The sequence below is a fragment of the Physeter macrocephalus genome, chromosome 6, assembly GCF_002837175.3.
Source record: "Physeter macrocephalus isolate SW-GA chromosome 6, ASM283717v5, whole genome shotgun sequence".
NCBI lineage: Eukaryota > Metazoa > Chordata > Mammalia > Artiodactyla > Physeteridae > Physeter > Physeter macrocephalus.
The window spans coordinates 63,299,930-63,319,043 of NC_041219.1; the positions used below are offsets into that span (position 1 = coordinate 63,299,930).

The following is a 19,114-nucleotide window of genomic DNA, read 5'->3' on the forward strand; positions in this document are numbered from 1 at the left end:
GATGTAATCTTTTACTCACAGGGTCTAGCACCAACTGATGCAGGCATTCATCGTTGATAGAAGACTCTCTAGAGTCATCTAGTTTTAGCATCTTTGAGTCCTCTTTCTGAGTTGTTTATGGTATTTACGTCTATTTGGAAGCTTATGGAAAATAAGCCTAATCAAAGAAGCAAAACACTATTATTGAGAAAGAAGCAGAAAAATATTCCAGTGGCAAATAAAGTAACTGTTTATTTCATTTGGTGTTTCACTGTGTTGGTGACCTCAATAATGGCATGATGATATTTTTCTGAAGCTGACTTGAATTCCACCAGATGCTTCTCATAACTTTTGATAGCTTCTTGAAGCTGTGTTTTCTCCACTGCTCCCAGGATGGCACGGAAGATCATATCTATGCCAAGGCCAAGAACAGCAACTCCTATGCTACCAAGGAGAGAAGCACCAATTTGAGCTAACACAGTGACCAACTTGTTAATTATGCCAGTTGTGATGTTTGAGCCCACGAGTTTAACAGCCACTGCACTGGCAGCAGAAGTAGCTTCTTCCAGGATGACTGAAATAACCTTTTGTACTATTGCAATTTTCTCGGTTTCTTTTTCCTTAATATCCTGAAGTTTTCTATAAAGGGTTGGCTCTAGTTTATCTTTTAGTGCTTCATCAACCTTTTGCAATTCTTTTTGGATTTTCATCATGGCTTGGATGATGATATCACAGTTTTCTTTGATGGTCGTATCTCTTTTCATTTCAATGGAGGCCAGCCTGCACCCTAAGTGCGTATTTAAAACCCCAATCAGCTTATTGGTGGCATGGAAGCTGTCAGATAAGCAGTCAAGGAGCTCCTGGTGAAGACGATTTACTTCTTGCCGCCTTTTTGGGTTCTCTGGGTAGAGGAAGTCACTTTGAGCCATATTTCAAATATGATCTCTGAAAAATACAATAGTAAATCTTTACCAGAAATCTTGAAAAATATCTGCTGGATGTATAGATTTGACCAGGAAATCTTTTACTTTATGAATAGCAAAGTAGTATGCTATCTAAGCAATTTCTCAGAAAACTCAACAAGTTCTTCAAAACAATTTTTTGAAACTTGGAGTCAGTGTATGAAAATATGGGTAACATAATACAACTTGTTGATGCATTAATTATGGCGTTAGATCCTGTGGAGGAGGGGAGATCCTAGATAGGAAAGATTTGTGTTTATCTAGCATCTGATTATTAATAAATGTGATTATTTCCAAGTAATATTTAATAACATATTTGAAATGGTTAGCTCTTGATTACCAGTGCTCCTTAATTTCCTCAACCTCTAGTCACCGCATTGAATAGACCAACCAGATTGATTTTTCTAATATTTGGAATTAAATTAGTAGTGTCAGAAGAATATTAAGATCTCTGAGTTTACAGGGCAATAACTGCTAATTTTGTTTGTATACTCTGTTATCTTAATTTACAATATTCAAAACACTCTTTATGTCTTTACAGGTCAATTATTTGCTCTCCAAACCTAAGAGGCATCCAAAGACAACACATATAACATTAGAATGTTTACCAAAAAATCCTCATGGTAAGAGTTTATTTTCAAGATTCCTTAGATTAAAATCTCACTAGGAGAGACAGTGGGCATCATAGAAGGGACAGGGCAGTTCTGACTATCTCTCTGGTTCTCCATTGGCAAAGCTTATAAATTAAATTATTTAGAATTGTCTGTATTACACTTGACCATTATTCAGATACGCTAGAGTTAGCCTCAGAAAGAAGATAATGTCGTTTCACAAAGGTATTAGGGAATAAGTAGCAAGAGTACATCACAGAATGAATAAAATAAGCCAGGTGTTTGTAGCCTGCTTGTGTCTGTACTTCGGGCTCAGAGAAAGAAGGAATAAGCAACACCCTTCTGAGTGAATTTGGGTGAAAGTTTGAAGCTAGTGAGAACAATGTTCCTCAGTATGCACACCTGGAGTAGGCTTACTATGTGCCTGACACTTGGATATTTCATTTGAATTCTTGGGAGAAAAGAAGGAGAAAATGGAGTCCTTTATACCTGTGTGGGATCTGGCACATCCTCTTTTTGTGTAAACAGCATCCTAATTAACCTGGGCCCTATCTTTCTAGGACCATTGTTCTTAGCCTAGATATTGGGAACCTCAGAAGCATGGGGGGAAGGAATGAAGATGTTTTCTCTCAAGAAAGCAAACATGAACATAACCTATCCTCCAAGTTATAAAGATACAGTTTGGAAATGGAAAGGGGAAAAATTTTGAAAATGGATTAGGAACATAATTTTTGCTCTTAATTTTAGGAAAATGCACTAGTACCCCTGGTGGAATAAATTGTATCATGGTCAGAAATTCATTTTTATCTTAGATTTAGATGCTGTACACACACACACACACACACACACACACACACACACGCACACACATGCGACAGATACAAATGTCCACAAATTAGAATATATCTCAATTCTGTTTAAAGAAATTGTTTGTTAAAGGACTATTAAATATTCCACAAACTCACCATTGGGTTGCAAACTGCAATTTGATAACCACAAATTGGGACTTTGACGTTTGCTTTTTTCTCCAAGAAATTTTACGTTAAACTGTTTTCTTTTTTGGTTCCTAGTTTTCAGATCTCATCATGAAGTGAAAACTCCAGTTTCTGACTTTGAATTTAGAAGATCACCAACTACATCCCCATTCAGATATTTAGGTGAGAGGAGTCTTTCTTACCCTGAAAAAGTGGGAAATTTCTCTAAAAGCTGTCATATGCCATTATCTGAAGACATAGCTTTTAGAAAAGATGTGTGGTTCTATTTATCTCAGGATAAACACACGGAGAGCTGAACCTTCCTCCTTGATGGGAGGTTGAATGCTTCCAAGTGGTCAGTTCCTTCCCAATTAATTCATTGTTTTAACACAACTTGACAAATTAATCATAAAATACATCTGAAAGACTAAATAGGTGAGACTACTTACTTTTCTCAGGAAAAGTAAAGTTGGGACTTTTTCCTCCTCAAACATTAAAACAGTATAAAAACACAATATTAACAAGTATTGTATAGGTGCAAGAGTAGGTGGAATCATGGAACAAAATAGTCCCCAAAGAAGACCCTTTTGACTTAACGTAGAATAAATGTAGAATCTCAAATCAATGGAAGTTAGTATTCCATAAATGATCCTGGCATAATGGGTTAGCTTGTGGGGGATTAAACATTAATTAATTAATTAATTTTTATTTATTTTTTTTTTTTCGGTACGCGGGCCTCTCACTGTTGTGGCCTCTCCCGTTGCGGAGCACAGGCTCCGGGGGCACGAACCCGTATCCCCTGCATCGGCAGGCAGACTCTCAACCACGGCGCCACCAGGGAAGCCCCTAAACATTAATTTACAAATATCAGTGTAACATATGTAAAAAAGATCAAATGATAAAATAGCTAGAAGAAAACAGATAATTTTCAAATGTATATGGAGGGCTTTATAAGCTTAAAACCAATGGGAAAAAGTCACACAAAAATTTGACTAACAAAGATGACCACGTAAGAAGGACTGAAAGCAAACTGGTTAAAATGCAGGAAATATTAAAAAGTATTGGTTTCTAACTAGTCTTGTTATTAATACCGAAAACAGTCATAATCTAATAGGTAAACATGCAAACAACTCTGAACAGACAGTAAAAGAAGAACTAGTAGTAATTAATTGATGAAAAGTTTCAGTCTTACCAGAAATCAGATACAGTACTTTTTCAACTACAAAAGTAGTAGTTTCTTTCCTTTATATACTCAAGCCCTTGCACATGCTCTTTTATACCCTTCTTTCTAGGTTGCAGGTATCCATAATTTTGTGCCAATAACAAGTCTGAGTAAGAGATATCATGATGTGCTCAGAATTATTTTTCACATCTAATGAAAAAAGATTTATTTTTCTGAGTCAGGCTTACCTTCTTTTTTTTCTTCCTTGGGGAAGGGGACTGAGGGTTCCTTATGCAAAGAGATCTTCAGCAGCCCTGCCACCATACCTGCCCCAGTACTGAATACAGTTTAAAATTACTTCCATCCCAACAGTAAGATAAATGCTAGAGAATTAGGTGGAGGAGAGGTGGGGTTTGAAGGTGAAACCAATTAATTATGTTTGGGACAAGTGAAATTTGAAGAGCCCGATGAAAGAAGTAATTTAATAATTCAGTAGCAATTTACCTAATGGAGAGTAGTACTTTACTATTATAAGGTAGTATGCTAGGCTCTGTAGAGCATACAGAAATGAAAGAGACATGGTCCCTGCTGTCGTGAAATTTCTAATCTAGTTAGGAAGTTAAGACAGATTGAAAACTACAACGTCAAGTTGAAGGCACTACGTTGTACAAAATTATAGATAGAGGTGGTGCTTGCCTTGTGCAAATTCAAATTTTAAAGAACTCACACTTTGAAGTAAGACAGAGAAAGACAAATATCGTATGATATCACTTATATGTGGAATCTAAAAAAATGGTACAAATGAACTTATTTACAAAACAGAAGTAGAGCCACAGATGTAGAAAACAATCTTATGGTTACCAGGGGAAAGCGGGGGCCGGGGGGAGGGATAAACTGGGAGATTGGGATGGACATATATACACTACTATATATAAAATAGATAACTAATAAGCGTCTACTGTATAGTACAGGGAACTCTACTCAATACTCTGTAGTAACCTATATGGATAAAGAATCTAAAAAAGACTGGATATATGTATACATATACTCGATTCACTTTTCTGTACAGCAGAAACTAACACAACATTGTAAATCAACTAGACTCCAATAAAAATTAAGAAAACGAAAAACAAAACAAAAGAACTCATACTTTAATAATATTTACACTGGGGCCATGTGGAGACAGTCCGTCATCTAGGGAGGGCTAACAATTTGTAACCTTTCCAACTGACACTCTTAAATATGTGCTTGACACTTAGAGGAGAGATTATACACCACATGAAAAATCTTAGTTGGCAATGTGCAGCATTTCAACTGTTGCCCATGACAATTTAGTTCTGATGCTTGAATTGCTTACTTGTCTCAGCAAAACAAAAAAGGTCTGCAATTAGTTGGAGTCACCCTTCTTAAAGATCACAGTTGTTACTTAGGCATGCCTCAAGTGATGTCTTACCAGTGATATATAGTACTGTACCTGAGAGGAGTTCTGGGCCATACACTGTCCTCTATCTTATTGCATTTTCAGGGCTGATCTTTTAAATATTGACTTTAAAGTTCAATCTTTTAAAATCATTTTAAAGTCATTTTAAAAAATGACTTTTTTTTTTTTTTTTTTTTTTTTTTTTTTGCGGTACGCGGACCTCTCACGGATCCTCCCGGACCGGGGCACGAACCCGCGTCCCCTGCATCGGCAGGCGGACTCGCAACCACTGCGCCACCAGGGAAGCCCAAAAATGACTTTTAAGATGGGCATCAGCAGGTAGCTAAGTGGTGTACTTAATCCAGCTCTGATCACCTGCATCTTTTGTATGGCAGATGTGAACTTTTACACTATTTGTTATAACATGATAGCGCTCCCTGTCAGTGATGGGCAGTTACCATCCACTTCTCTACAGCCGAATTTGTGCTGCTATTTGAGCATTTTATTGTAGTGGTTCATGAAATAAGTTCTAAAGAGCCCTGGGGCAGCCTGATGGGGAATTGCTAGCCAGCAGGTGGAGTGCTTGGTCTCTGGCACGCTAGTTTCACCCCAGCCTTTGCTGAAGCAGCTATGCTTTCTTTGCTGCTCTATTTGGGCCGTGGGTGGGAAAACTTTGTGTGATGAGAGAGTTCTTTCGCTAAAATAAAGTTCGGAAATCACACGTATTTTGGCTTGTTATTTTATTTAAAAAAAGGAAGTAAAGAAGTCTGGAAGCACTGATACTTGATCTGCTCATCTTAGGAACTTGGAATGAAAACAAAGACTAGCTTCAGATGGATTCTTATTGGACCTAACTCATCAATTTTGTTGAAATAAGAAGTAAACACTCATGATTAAAGAGCATATAAGAAATGGGAGAAATATACTGACGATTGTATCTAAAAGTTAAAGTTTATTTAGTGATACTATACAGTTCTTTTAGTTTTTCAGGAAAGGAACCACCTTGCAAAATAAAAATGTATTGATTAACACATATGTAAGTAAAAATTTCTCAGGATACTTTTGTGAATAACAGTACTGCATTGACTGTCAGGTGCTATAGGAATTTAAAGAGAAAATTTAATATGGAGGTCATGAGAGGAAGATTCATGGAGGGGGTGACAGGTGATTGTGCATTGATAGACGGTAGAATTATAACATGACAAAATTAAAAGATTTGATAAAACAACGTATTTTAAAATAAAAAGTTTATAGCAATGATATATAAACACTTTAATATGTAGGAGGAAAAACACCTATAAACCTACCATCTTGTTTTTCTTTTATTATTCCTTTCCAAAGTTTATTTAAATGCATAAGTATTTTTACCAAGTTGTAATAATAAGAAATAAAATTTCATCTTATATTAATTTACTTAAACACTTCCCCTATTTCTAGTTTTATAATTATTTTATTGGTTATATAAAATATATTTATATTTTATAAAGTATTTCCTATAGCTTTACCATAATTCAATAAATTCTTAATTGTTTCACTGTCTTAATATAAGTATTTTAATACACATAGTTCTTTTTTCCCTCTTCAATTATCTGGATTATTTCCTCAGGATAAATTTCCAGAGGAAATTTGGATTATATAAATAGAAATTTATATAATCAATAGGAATAAAAATTTATATTACTTTTGATATGTATTGCAAATGCATTCCAAAAACTTTTACACTGACATCAAAAATAAATTTTTACAGCAGGACTCTGGGTGTGTTTCAAAGTCAAAGACAATTCTGGTAAATATTATCGGTTTGAGGAGCATAAGGTCAAATTTTGAAGAGTTCTTGCCTTTGTGGAAATACATCCAGAAAAAGTTAATGATGAAATGATACTGAGGTTTGCTTCCAAATAATCTAGAAGGCAGATTGGAGTAGCTTCATAGAGGTAATAAGATCAAACTTGTTTTGATAATTTTTGAAGCTGGGTTATGGGGGTGTGGGAGTTTATTATATTATTGTCTTTACTTCTGTGTATGTTTGAACTTTTCCCATACTAACAATTAAAAACAGAAAGAAAGAAAGAAAAAAAGAAAAACCATGACCCTGTCCAAGCTTCTGATGTTTGGTCATTAGTGCTCTCAAAGGTTTTACCTTTCTCCAATGTGTCTCTTGTCCTCACTACCCATATTGGGTCCAGCTATCCTGCAAGGTTCACTTATCTGGTAGTGTGGGTATAGGGTATGAGTAAAGTCAGAAGCTTTTCAGGAGAAAATAACAGCTACTAACTAGTTCTGAGCTTCCTTCTTTCATTTAAATCAAAACCATGGCCTTTCATTAAAAAAAACAAGGTTGATCATGGTGTGATGACACTCTGATATAAAGTCTTTAAAAGAATCTTTCTGACCAGAAAGCAGAATATGGAGGTCATTCACCAGCATTTATCAAATGTTCACTTGAGAAACCTCTGCCATATGCCTTGAGTAGACAATGTTCCTTGCCCTCAAGAAGGTAACAGTCTATTTGGAGACACACAGCAAAGGCCCAGTGCTATTTAAATGTTATATAACTTATGAACGAGCATAAGCACTATACATTAACTAGAATTAGATCACACATTCATATTTTCACAGATACTGAATACTTAAATGAATGTTAAAGACATAAAAGGAAATGTTACATTCCATGTAAACAGCACACATTCACACATGGGTCATTTCATCCTTATTCTTTTCTAAAATTGATGTCTTTACTACTTTTATCATCCCCTCTGACTTAATTATATAAGCTGTTAATTTTCTTCTTTCTTGATGTCTTCAGAGACATAAATGATCACCAGGAACATGTCATGGGATCTGCTTAAAAATAGTTGTTTTGTTGTTTTGTTATAGTTATGACTAGGATTCAAGTCTGACCTGTTACTGCAAACACGCTATAATATGGAGAAACAGAGTATTATATCAATACTGATAGAAATACCCATATTGCTTACCTTTCTGTGTTTCTGAGTTCAGTGGTCCCAGCAGTTGTTGGGGAGTATTGTTGCAGTGCTTTTTCATCTGGTTTCGACTGGATGTTTCTAATGGAATGTGATGACTTACAGGCTTTGCTAGTCTCTGCTGGGTCCCCCTGCTTGTCTGGTTCATCGACTGTTTCTGCATGGTTTAGTTCTCAGAATTCTTTTATTTTCTATATTAACATAAAATTGGTATATATTAAGTAATATTAATTATAAGTAATAATTATAATAATAATTATAATAATTATAAGTAATTAGTAGTGCAATGGTAAAACATTAAACTTTTTGTTCTTTAATGGACTTTTTGGTTGTTCAAAAGTGCTATCCAACTGAGCTAATTCAATTCAGTAGACAAGATACCTCTTTGATTGAAGCTCTCAGATTTGGGGTTTCCATCATGTCAACTTTTCCAGATATTCAACTTCCTTTAGCTTCTGTTGCATTTTGTACCTGTTGCTGATTGACCTAAGTTCTCAAGAGATATAGATACAGATATTTTCAGCCAAATGTGGTTTTTCTGGGTGTGCTCTTCTTTCCTGGCTGGAAGTTCTGCTCTTTATCACTCTCTCTCTTGTTATCTTGGTTAATTGTCTTGACAATACAAAAACCTTGAAGATCAACTTGACTCCTTTCCCTTAAAGCTTAGATCACAGTCTCCCATGCTTCTTTCTCTAGATTCTGTCCTAATACCCACTGATTCCTCTACAGCAAAGACACATCAGAAGCAAGAAAATCACTCAGCCTCAGTATAACTTACTGGAAAGACCATGGGCTTTAGAATTGTACAGTCCTTATTTTGTGTACCCAGAGTACCACTTAGGAGCCATGTAACCCTGGGAAAGTAATTTAATCTCTCTACTTTTTTCATAGATGTCATGTGAATACTAGTTTGTAATTTATGGATTGGCATAGAAAGACTGAGATAATAAATGTAAAACACTTGGCACAGTGCCTGTTTTATGGCAAAAACTTACTAAATGATAGCTATTCTTATGTTAACAACAAAAATTCCTGTTGTTATTGAGTGGGTAGAGGATTCGGAACCAAGATGCCAGCTAGGAGAATTGTATTGTAAAATCTAAAGGTGCTGCCCTATAGTTCTAAAGAAGGACCAAGTGGGGTATTATTTTACTTTTGTCCCTCTGGGTCATTTTGCATTTGACATAGCCTAGGGCCCCACCATGTAGGAACATGGGAAAAAAGGGAAAAAAGTATTTGTGGCCAGTGTAGCCGAAGTATGTATGGATGGATAAGTAGGATTTCAAGAGATGTGTAAAGAGGTGGGGTATGAAGGAGATGATGCAGGCGAAGGGAAAACTGAACAAAAAACTGTGGAGCATTTTCAGGGAACAAAATTAATCCACTATGCTGGTGGTACAGAGTATATGTGGGAGCAGTGAAGGGAAGGCAAGTAGTGGAAAATTGAGAGCAGTTTGTTGATGGCCTTAGATGCCATGCTAGGAAATTGTATTTTATTCTCTAGGCAATACTGAACCATTGAAGGTTTTTGGTTATGGAATAATATTAGGAGGTTTGGATTTCAGGAAAGTCAGTTTATACAAACTGGATTAGTGGGTATGCACAATAAAACATGGGTTACCAACTCCAATGCCTATAGTAACTGGACAAGATATGTAAGTAATTTAAACACTTAGTGTAAGACAGTAGGGTATAGAGGGTGAATGTCTAGTCTAAAGGGGACAACCTCAGCTCTAGGAAATTTCTCCAACTCAGAAAAAGGACTTAATGCTACCAGTTAATTTCAGTTTTTCAATAATCAGTAGAAATCCAGATTTCTATGTTTCAATCTTTAAATTTGCAGCTGATAAAAATTTTGAAAATACACTGCGGTAGGTCAAACAAAGCATATCTGCTGGTTAGATTTTGCCTGTGGATTGCCAGTTTGTGACCCCTTGACAAAAATATTGAGATCAAATGTGAGACCATTAAAGTTGTCTAGATGAGAGTTAACTGGAGTAGTAGTTATGGGAATGGAAGGGAGGGGATGGATTGAAATAAGTTAAAAGGGAGTTAACAAATTTTAGGGACTGATTTAATATGGGGAAGAGAAAAGGAAAAGGGATTTGAGCCTAAATAATGAGGCAAGGATTAAGAGGAGAAAGTGTTTTCTGAGGAGATGAGAGCAGTTTTGGATAATTGCATGGTATATACTGGTGCAGTCACCATGTGGAGATGACCAGTAGGTAGTTGGAAATGTAGATCTGGAGATCGGGAGAATTGCTGAGCCTACGCCATGAGGTTTAGGAGTCATCTGCATACAGATGGCATTTGTAGTTATGAGATCTTGAAGGGAGAAAGTGTACAATATAATGGGGGCCAAAAACACAGCCTTGCAGTGCTTAGGAGACTGGAGAGGCATTGGTGGTATAAGGAAGAGAAACCTATAAAATAAATAAATGCTGAGTGAGGATATAGAAGGACCAGAGTTATACAGCATCATGGAGCCCTCAAGAGGAAAAAATCTTGAAGTAGGAAGAGGTATTCAGCAATTTTAATAATGCAGAGAACTCAAGATGGTTAAGGCCTGGAAATAGACCAAGAGATTTGATAATTAGAAGTTATTGGTGCCCTACAGGAAAATAGTGAGGGATAGAATAAATTACAATGATGTAAAGAATCTCTCTCTTGAGAAATTTGAGAATTAAAGGAAGGAGTGAGATGGAATCATTACTTGAAGAGAAATCAGAGTCAAACTTTTTTTTTAAACTGAATAGGGCAGGTTTTTTGTTTTTGTTTTTGTTTTTTTGCTGCGCCATGTGGCTTGCAGGATCTCAATTCCCTGACCAGGGATTGAACACAGGTCACAGCAGTGAAAGCCTGGAATCCTAACCAACTGAGTAGGGAACTGAGGATGTACATAATTAAAGGAAAAGGAAAAATAAAGAGGAAGTGATGGAGGATGCAAGATGTATTAGTCAGCTTGGGCTGCCATAACAAACTACCATAGACTGGGGGCTTGGACAACAGAAGTTTTATTTTCTCACAGCTCTGGAGTCTGGGAAATATAAGATCAAAGTACGAGCCCATTCAGTTTTCGGTGAGAGCTCTCTTCCTGATTTGCAGGCAGTCACCTTCTTGCTGCATCCTCACAAGGTGGAGAGAGTGAGGGAGGGAGCTCTCTGGTGTCTCCTCTTACAAGGACACTAATCCTATCGTACCAGGGCCCTGCCCTTATTACTTCATTAACCTTAATTACCTCCTAAAGGACCTGTCTCCAATTACAGTCATACTGGATATCAGGGTGTCAACACATGAATTTTGGGAGGACTTCAGTTCACAGCACAAGAGAAAAGGGGAGATGATTGATAGAGCAGAATTCTAGAGGAAATACCAAAAGAGGATTGTGAACATTGGTTAGAGACATTAACATTTTTCTCTATGGCAGAAGAAGACGAGTTGTAATGGAAGTACAGTAAGGACAGGACAGACATTGGGAGTTTGTATTAGATGGCCTTGATCTTTGGAATATTGCATTCTCTACCTCCTCAGTCTGCTGTTATCCACCTTTCAGAGTTACTTGATAGTTTATGTATTCTGTCCATGATTTTTAGTTGTCATCAGTAGGAAAGATTGGATGGAGTGTGCTTGCTCTATCTTAACTGAAACCAGAGTCCCTCTATGTAATTTTTAATGTTTTATCCAATCTTTTTCACTAGGTTGGATGGGTATTGAGGGTAATACCTGCAAATACTGTCACTCCATATGTCAGCATATCCAGTTCAGGATCTAGCATGCAATATTTGATATGTGGTTTAAATTTAATGAAACCCCCTGATTCTACTCTGTTTTAGTTATTTTTATTATTTTTTATTAAAGCACAAGATCATTTCTGTTTTAAAGCTTGTATAGCTTTCCAACCTTTGATAAGAGTTATTCTCATGTTCAGATTATACTTTCAGTCTCTTTATGGTTGAAAAATATACTTCTAGTTTTCATTTGGATTACTACTTGTTTAACAGTGCTGAAACATTTCTGCTGAAGAAATGTCTTCAGGGTCAGAAAAGGATAAAGAGAGGCTCGTTCAAGCTGCCAAAACGTTCTTCTTTCACATGCAAGATCTTGCTTCTTTCACAAATGCACTCACCGAATTGTTTAACAGCAGTATGAACACTCAGATCTTCTTGATGGCTGTGAAAGAAGATGGTAATGTTAAGGATGTCTTTGAACAGATGCTCAAAACTTTTAAGGAGATGCAATCTGCAGTGGTGGCAAAGCAGGACAAAATGCAAAGTGAAGCTTTATGTTCCAAGATTGCAACAGCTACGTGCTCTATGCTTGAGAAGAGTAGCAGTGTAAAGGAATGGCAACAGCCAGCCAAAGAAATGTTCAAAAATGTCCATACACCGGTCATTGCCTCTGTGCTGAATAATGGTAACATCCTTGAGAGTTTGGAATCTTCTCTTTCACTCTTTTTTTTTTCCTCGGTACGCGGGCCTCTCACTGCCGTGGCCTCTCCCGTTGCGGAGCACAGGCTCCGGACGCGCAGGCTCAGCGGCCATGGCTCACGGGCCCAGCCGCTCCGCGGCATGTGGGATCTTCCTGGACCGGGGCACGAACCCATGTCCCCTGCATCGGCAGGCGGATTCTCAACCACTGCGCCACCAGGGAAGCCCTTCTCTTTCACTCTTGATGAAAAATCCCATCATGAATCTTCAGTTAAGTGACTTCTGTAGAAAAGACACCGAAGAGCAATCAGATGATACCACATCTGAGAAAAGCCCAAGTCCTGGTCCATCCAAAGCCACTACAATAGACACCTTGAAAAAGTTGCAGGATGCACTAAACACTGAGAATGCCAAGGATACCATCGAGTCAGCTGCAGATCACATGGAGCAAATTGTCAGAATTATGGGACCAATCTTAGAGATCCTCCAAAAAGCCATAAAAACTATGGAAACCAAGTTTTCTGTGTTTAAGAAATCCAAGGACTAGTAGGAGTGCAACAGTAGGGCTCATTTCTGTCAGAAAACCAGTTCAAATCCTGTGAGTTTTTATAGTACTTTCTAAGACCTTGGATGCCAGACATGTGGTCTGCTGGGACATGAGTTTGAAGAATAGTCAGCTGGCAAACCATTTACCTCAAGTTTTGCTTTATTCAAATAAAAATAAATAGTCAAAGAAACCCTGCTTGAAATGGCAGTTACTGAAAAGAATATATTGTTCAAAAAAATCAAGTATGGTATTATGTTTGAGGATATTTCTAAACATTGTATTTCATCTTAAAGCATAATTGAAATAACCCTCAACTAATTCCCACTCTTAGTAATTCTATTTCTAGTTCCTACTAGAAATAGTGAGAGTTCCAGGTAAATGTATACACTGTCACTAAATAATCTGCTTCAGGCCTAGGAAACAAAACTTTTGCATTTTTGTCACTCATATACCAATTTCTGTACACTTCAGTGGCTTGCCTACCATAAGCCATCACTAAATACTTTTGATATGATTTATCCAGAAGTAAATAAGAATAATGAATGAGGTGTAATAGCATTTTCTTGCTTATGTGAATAAGACCAGAGCAGATGAGTTATTCTTTGTCTCCTGCTGAAGTCTTATGATTAGGAGATAATAGAGGTTGAAAAATGGAAATGCTCTAACATTTTACACAAAAAAAGACCTAGTGCTTGTTACTTGACCGTAATAGAAGTAGGATTTCTGAGATGTGCTTGTATTGGGGAAAAAAGTTAGACAAATCCATTTGCCTACCAAAAAGTCTTGAGCTCTTATGAATTGCAAATGAGTGTATGCTCTCAAGATGGCCATATTTCAAAAACAAACAACCCAATCAAAAAATGGGCGGAAGACCTAAATAGACATTTCTCCAAAGAAGACATACAGATGGCCAAGAGGCACATGAAAAGTTGCTCAACATCACTAATTATTAGAGAAATGCAAATCAAAACTACAATGAGGTATCACCTCACACTGGTCAGAATGGCCATCATAAAAAAACCTACAGACAATAAATGCTGGAGAGGGTGTGGAGAAAAGGGGACGCTCTTACACTGTTGATGGGAATGTAAATTGATACAGCCACTATGGAGAACAGTATGGAGGTTCCTTAAAAAACTAAAAATAGAACTACCATCTGACCCAGCAATCCCACTACTGGGCATATACCCTGAGAACACCATAATTCAAACAGACACATGTACCCCAATGTTCATTGCAGCACTATTTACAATAGCCAGGATGTGGAAACAACCCAAGTGTCCATCAACAGATGAATGGATAAAGAAGATGTGGTACATATATACAATGGACTATTACTCAGCCATAAAAAGGAACGAAATTGAGTCATTTGTAGAGATGTGATGGACCTAGAGTCTGTCATACAGAGTGAAGTAAGTCAGAGAAAAACAAGTATCGTATCATTAATGCATATATGTGGAATCTAGAAAGTGGTACAAATGAACCTATTTGCAGGGCAGGAATAGAGACACAGACGTAGAGAACAGATGGGTGGACACAGGAGGGAAGGGAAGGGTGGGATGAATTGGGAGATTAGGATTGACATATATACACTACCATGTGTGAAATAGATAGCTAGTGGGAACCTGCTGTATAGAACTGGGAGCTCAGCTCAGTGCTCTGTGATGATCTAGAGGGGTGGGATGGGGTAGGGAGGGAGGTCCAAGAGGGAGGGGATATATGTATACATATAGCTGATTCACTTCATTGTACAGCAGAAACTAACACAACATTGTAAAGTGATTATACTCCAGTTAAAAAAAAAAAGATTACCATATTTCACATGATACCTAATAGGAACTTTGTTAAGAACAAGAAAGGTAATTAATAAGTCTAGTTTTATTTTCTTTTTAAGAAGTTTGGAATTTGCTACTTACTTTAAAAGCAGTTAACTCTAGTTCTCTATTGGAATATTCCTTTCTGAGAATACCTAAGATTTTTCCTCATTTAAACATTTTCTTGTTTAAAAATTTAAATCCTATTTTCTCTTTAAAAAAATGCTTGCTTCTTATCTAAATCTCAGAGGAGCTAAGTAGCCTGGACTTTCAGAATTTAAAGGTATGGAACTAGCTCTCACCTTCACCCCATTTAGCCCAATGAGTAGGGTCTTTAGAGACCTAGCAATCCCCCATCACCCCACTTATCTTGTCTACTACCTGAAAGAAGAGTCGGAGAACATTCCCAGCTGTGAAGTTCGATGATTTATACTTCTTTTTAACTGTTTGCACATAATGGGGACTCAATATATCTTTGATATTTCCTTGGTAATTAGATTTTTTTCCCTCCCTTATCTCCACATACATACACTTGTTTTCCTGACAAATGTGCTTAAATTTGTGATGAAGGCTTAAAATCTAATTTGCCATAAAGTCCTCTGTGAATTAACATATCATATGAGTTTAAATTCTAACTTTTTAAATATTTTAGAAGAAACCTGTGTGCAACACCCCATTACTGGCAGTGAATGAGATTCCACTAACATCTTTCATTAACTTTCCCTTCTGTTTCTTGGGTTTCCACGTTTCCTCCCATCTGAGACTACATTGGTTTGATCTTGAATGCTGATAAAAATCTCTAAAAAAATTTTTAAAATAATAAAATTGCTTGACATCAGGGAAAAAAATCTCTAAAGAAATTTCACACCTTTAGTATGCCTCTGGGGCTCAACGCTTTCTCATTTGATGAATTTGTCCTTTGCTTTCTAACTCAAGAGTCTGATTTGTTCCTAATATTTAGGATCATTAAATAAAAAGGGAAAATCATTGTATTCATCATAACACTCCTTCAATCGTTTGAGATAGAAAATTTAATTCAAATTATTGAAGCAAAAATATAATTTATTGATTTATGTAATGAAAAAGCCCATGGTATCCAGTTTCAGGCACAGTTGGATTTAGGGGCACATAGACTCTCACCAAGGTCCACTTTCTTTTCATTTCTCAGCTCTTCTTTCATTGTGTTAGCTCCATTCTCAGGAAGATAGGGTCTCTCTTCTCAGTGGCAAGATAGCTGCCAGCGATTCTAGGCTCATATTCTGCTTTCACTAATCTCCACTCAAAAAAAAAAAAATGGCCCCAACCCACTCCCAGCCTCAATTCCAATAAAGTACCCTGATTATGTCTCACAGGCTCAGATTGAGTCATTTTCTATCCAACATGAATCTCTGTATCCATGAAGAAGAAGTATACCTACAGGTCTACCCATAGGCAGTAGACTGAGCCAGCTCTGAATCAGCTGATAGCTGGGCAGAATGATTCTCTGCGGGTATTCAGGGTGCCCTGACTGGAATAAAGCAGAAGGGTACAGGGAAGGCAAAAACCACAACCTTCCTTTATGCTCTACTTTTGGAAGAGATGATGACACAGGTCAAAAATGAGAGAGAAGCAAAAACTACGGGAGTAGGGATGCACTTTTTGCTGGAAGCTGTGAAAACAGAAAAACATGAAAAGAGTTAGAGATGTTTTGGGTAGCAGAGATTTTTATTTAAAACCACCTCATTTCTCCTTTGGTTCACTTTTTAAACTTAGAAAATTCCTAACAAAAATATTTGAAGCTAGAAATTAAAAAAAATTAATTTATTTTTTATACAGCAGGCTCTTATTAGTTATCTATTTTATACATATTAGTGTATACATGTCAATCCCAGTCTCCCAGTTCACCCCACCCGCCCCGCCACTTTCCCCCCTTGGTGTCCATACGTTTGTTCTCTACATCTGTGTCTGTATTTCTGCCTTGCAATCCAGTTCATCTGTAACATTTTTCTAAATTCCACATATATGCTTTAATATACGATATTTGTTTTTCTCTTTCTGACTTACTTCACTCTGTATGACAGTCTCTAGGTCCATCCACATCTCTACAAATGACCCAATTTCGTTCCTTTTCATGGCTGAGTAATATTCCATTGTATATATGTGCCACATCTTCTTTATCCATTCCTCTGTCGATGGGCATTTAGGTTGCTTCCATGTCCTGGCTATTGTAAATAGTATGAAGCTAGCCACTTTAAAAAAAATATTCTCTCTTAGAGTTCTCTAACTGACAGCTTGCTTATTTTGCAGATGATAAAACAGGTACCAAGAGGTTAAGAGGTGTACCTCAGGGTACCCAGCAAGTTGGGGGTAGAGATCTCCAGATTTCCCATCTTTATCATCATCATCAGCAGAATTATTACCATTACCATCATCCCCATCTTAATTATCACCATATTTATCACCATTATGAAAGTGAACATTGATTAAAGGCTTATTCTGTGCTGGGATCATTTTAAGCACTTGCTATAAATTAACTCATTTAATCCACACAAAAACTATGAGGCATTTATCCTCATTATCCTCATTTATTAGTTTATAAAACTGTGACACAGAGATGTGAAGAAACTTGTCAAACATAACACATCTAGTAAGTAGTGTAGGCAGCCGTCAAACTTAGGCAGTCTGGCTCAACTCTGTAACCACTGTATTATCTTTCCATATATTGCATGTCCATTCATCAAATTTATTTTATTTATTTTATTTTTATTTTTCTTATTTATTTATTTTTAAACATCTTTATTGGAGTATAACTGTTTTACAATAGTGTGTTAGTTTCTCCTTTACAAGAAAGTGAATCAGTTATACATATACATATGTTCCCATATCTCTTCCCTCTTGCGTCTCCCACCCTCCCTATCCCACCCCTCTCATGGTCACAAAAAAGAAGCTTTTGATAATATCAAACATCCGTTCATTAATAAAAAGCATTCGCAGGAAATGAGGAATATAAGGTAACTTTCTTAAACTGATAAAGGCTGTCTTAAAAAAAAAAACACCTATTAACACTAAACACAGTTAAAGATGAAACAATGAAAATTTTCCTCAAGATCAGGAATGAGATGATGGTACCTACGACCGTCATTTCTATTCAGCATTATAACAGAGATCCCAGCCAGTATAGTAAGGTAAGAAAAAAAATAAAAGGACTAACGATTAGAAAGGGGGAAAAGAAGTGCCATTATTTGTAGATGATACTATTGTACACACAGAAAATCCAAAAGGATGTAAAGATAAATAAGGAGAATTAATAGTTTTCAAAGGTTGACTTTTAAAAAATTTCAGATACCACTTAATCATAACATCTAAATGAGAGAAAACTCAAGTGGTACATGACTCTTTTTGAATTATGGTTTTCTCAGGGTATATGCCCAGTATTACAAGGTGAGCAAAAACAATTCACACAGTCCTGTTTGGGGTGTGTGTGTGTGTGTGTGTGTGTGTGTGTGTGTGTGTGTACTGCCTACACGTACACACTCTTCATGGGAAAGGTTAGCAGCCACTAAGATGTGGCTGATGGAAGAAACACTGAAATATAAAAAATTATGTCAGGTATAACTACTAATTGGGAGTACAATGGGATAAGGATATAGAATGAGATGGAAGATGTAAACCTTTAAAAAAATGGTCTAGGGCTTCCCTGGTGGTGCAGTGGTTAGAAGTCTGCCTGCCAATGCAGGGGATACGGGTTCAAGCCCTGGTCCAGGAGGACCCCACGTGCTGCGGAGCTGCTAAGCCCGTGCACCATGGCTGCTGAGCCTGCACTCTAGAGCCCGCGAACCACAACTACTGAGCCCGCGTGCCTAGAGCCTATGCTCCACCACAAGAGAAGCCACTGCAATGAGAAGCCTGTGCACCGCGGTGAGGAGTAGACCCTGCTCGCCACAACTAGAGAGGGCCCACGTGCAGCAATGAAGACTCAATGCAGCCAAAACTAAAATAAATAAAATAAATAAATAAAATTTAAAAAATGCTCTCGAGAGTGGAATCTCCTTTTCAACCAGCCTTTGCTGATTATTTAGCATAGAAAAGACATTTGAGGTAGAAAATAATTCAACTCTGTGATTGCCTCAATTTTTTTTTTTTTTTTTTTTTTTTTTTTTTTTGTGGTACGCGGGCCTCCCTCTGTTGTGGCCTCTCCCGTTGCGGAGCGCAGGCTCCGGACGCGCAGGCTCAGCGGCCATGGCTCACGGGCCCA

At 37.1% G+C, this 19,114-nt stretch overlaps 3 protein-coding genes across 9 annotated transcripts in view; 1 reads left to right on the forward strand and 2 right to left on the reverse strand.

Annotated features, from left to right (window-relative positions):
• Positions 1-19,114, forward strand: part of C6H12orf60 (chromosome 6 C12orf60 homolog) — a 105,282-nt gene that overhangs the window by 1,854 nt on the left and 84,314 nt on the right. For 3 of the 7 annotated variants that reach the window (XM_055085488.1, XM_055085489.1, XM_055085487.1), the window contains 3 exons: positions 1,483-1,564; positions 2,623-2,709; positions 12,094-12,878. In XM_055085488.1, the coding sequence (XP_054941463.1) occupies positions 12,118-12,798 (681 nt within the window). In that variant the 5' untranslated portion in view covers positions 1,483-1,564; positions 2,623-2,709; positions 12,094-12,117 and the 3' untranslated portion in view covers positions 12,799-12,878. Of the gene's footprint in view, positions 1-1,482; positions 1,565-2,622; positions 2,710-12,093; positions 13,454-19,114 lie in introns of those variants that run through there. The other 4 variants (XR_003680272.2, XR_003680271.1, XM_028491050.1 and 1 more) reach the window with 2 other exon arrangements.
• SMCO3 (single-pass membrane protein with coiled-coil domains 3) lies at positions 231-8,119 on the reverse strand. The gene is made up of 2 exons (XM_007107757.2): positions 8,087-8,119; positions 231-924 (listed from the first exon to the last, which is right to left on the reverse strand). The coding sequence occupies exon 2, from the start codon at positions 906-908 to the stop codon at positions 231-233; it is 678 nt and encodes a 225-aa protein (XP_007107819.2). The 5' UTR covers positions 909-924; positions 8,087-8,119.
• ART4 (ADP-ribosyltransferase 4 (inactive) (Dombrock blood group)) overlaps positions 16,437-19,114 on the reverse strand; it is an 11,259-nt gene continuing 8,581 nt past the window's right edge. The window contains exon 3 of the mRNA XM_007107766.3: positions 16,437-16,528. Within this exon, the coding sequence (XP_007107828.2) occupies positions 16,437-16,528 (92 nt within the window). The remainder of the gene's footprint in view (positions 16,529-19,114) is intronic.

Coding starts and splice junctions, on each gene's coding strand:
- SMCO3 (XM_007107757.2), bottom strand. CDS start 908: ATGGCTCAAAGTGACTTCCTCTACCCAGAGAACCCAAAAAGGCGGCAA.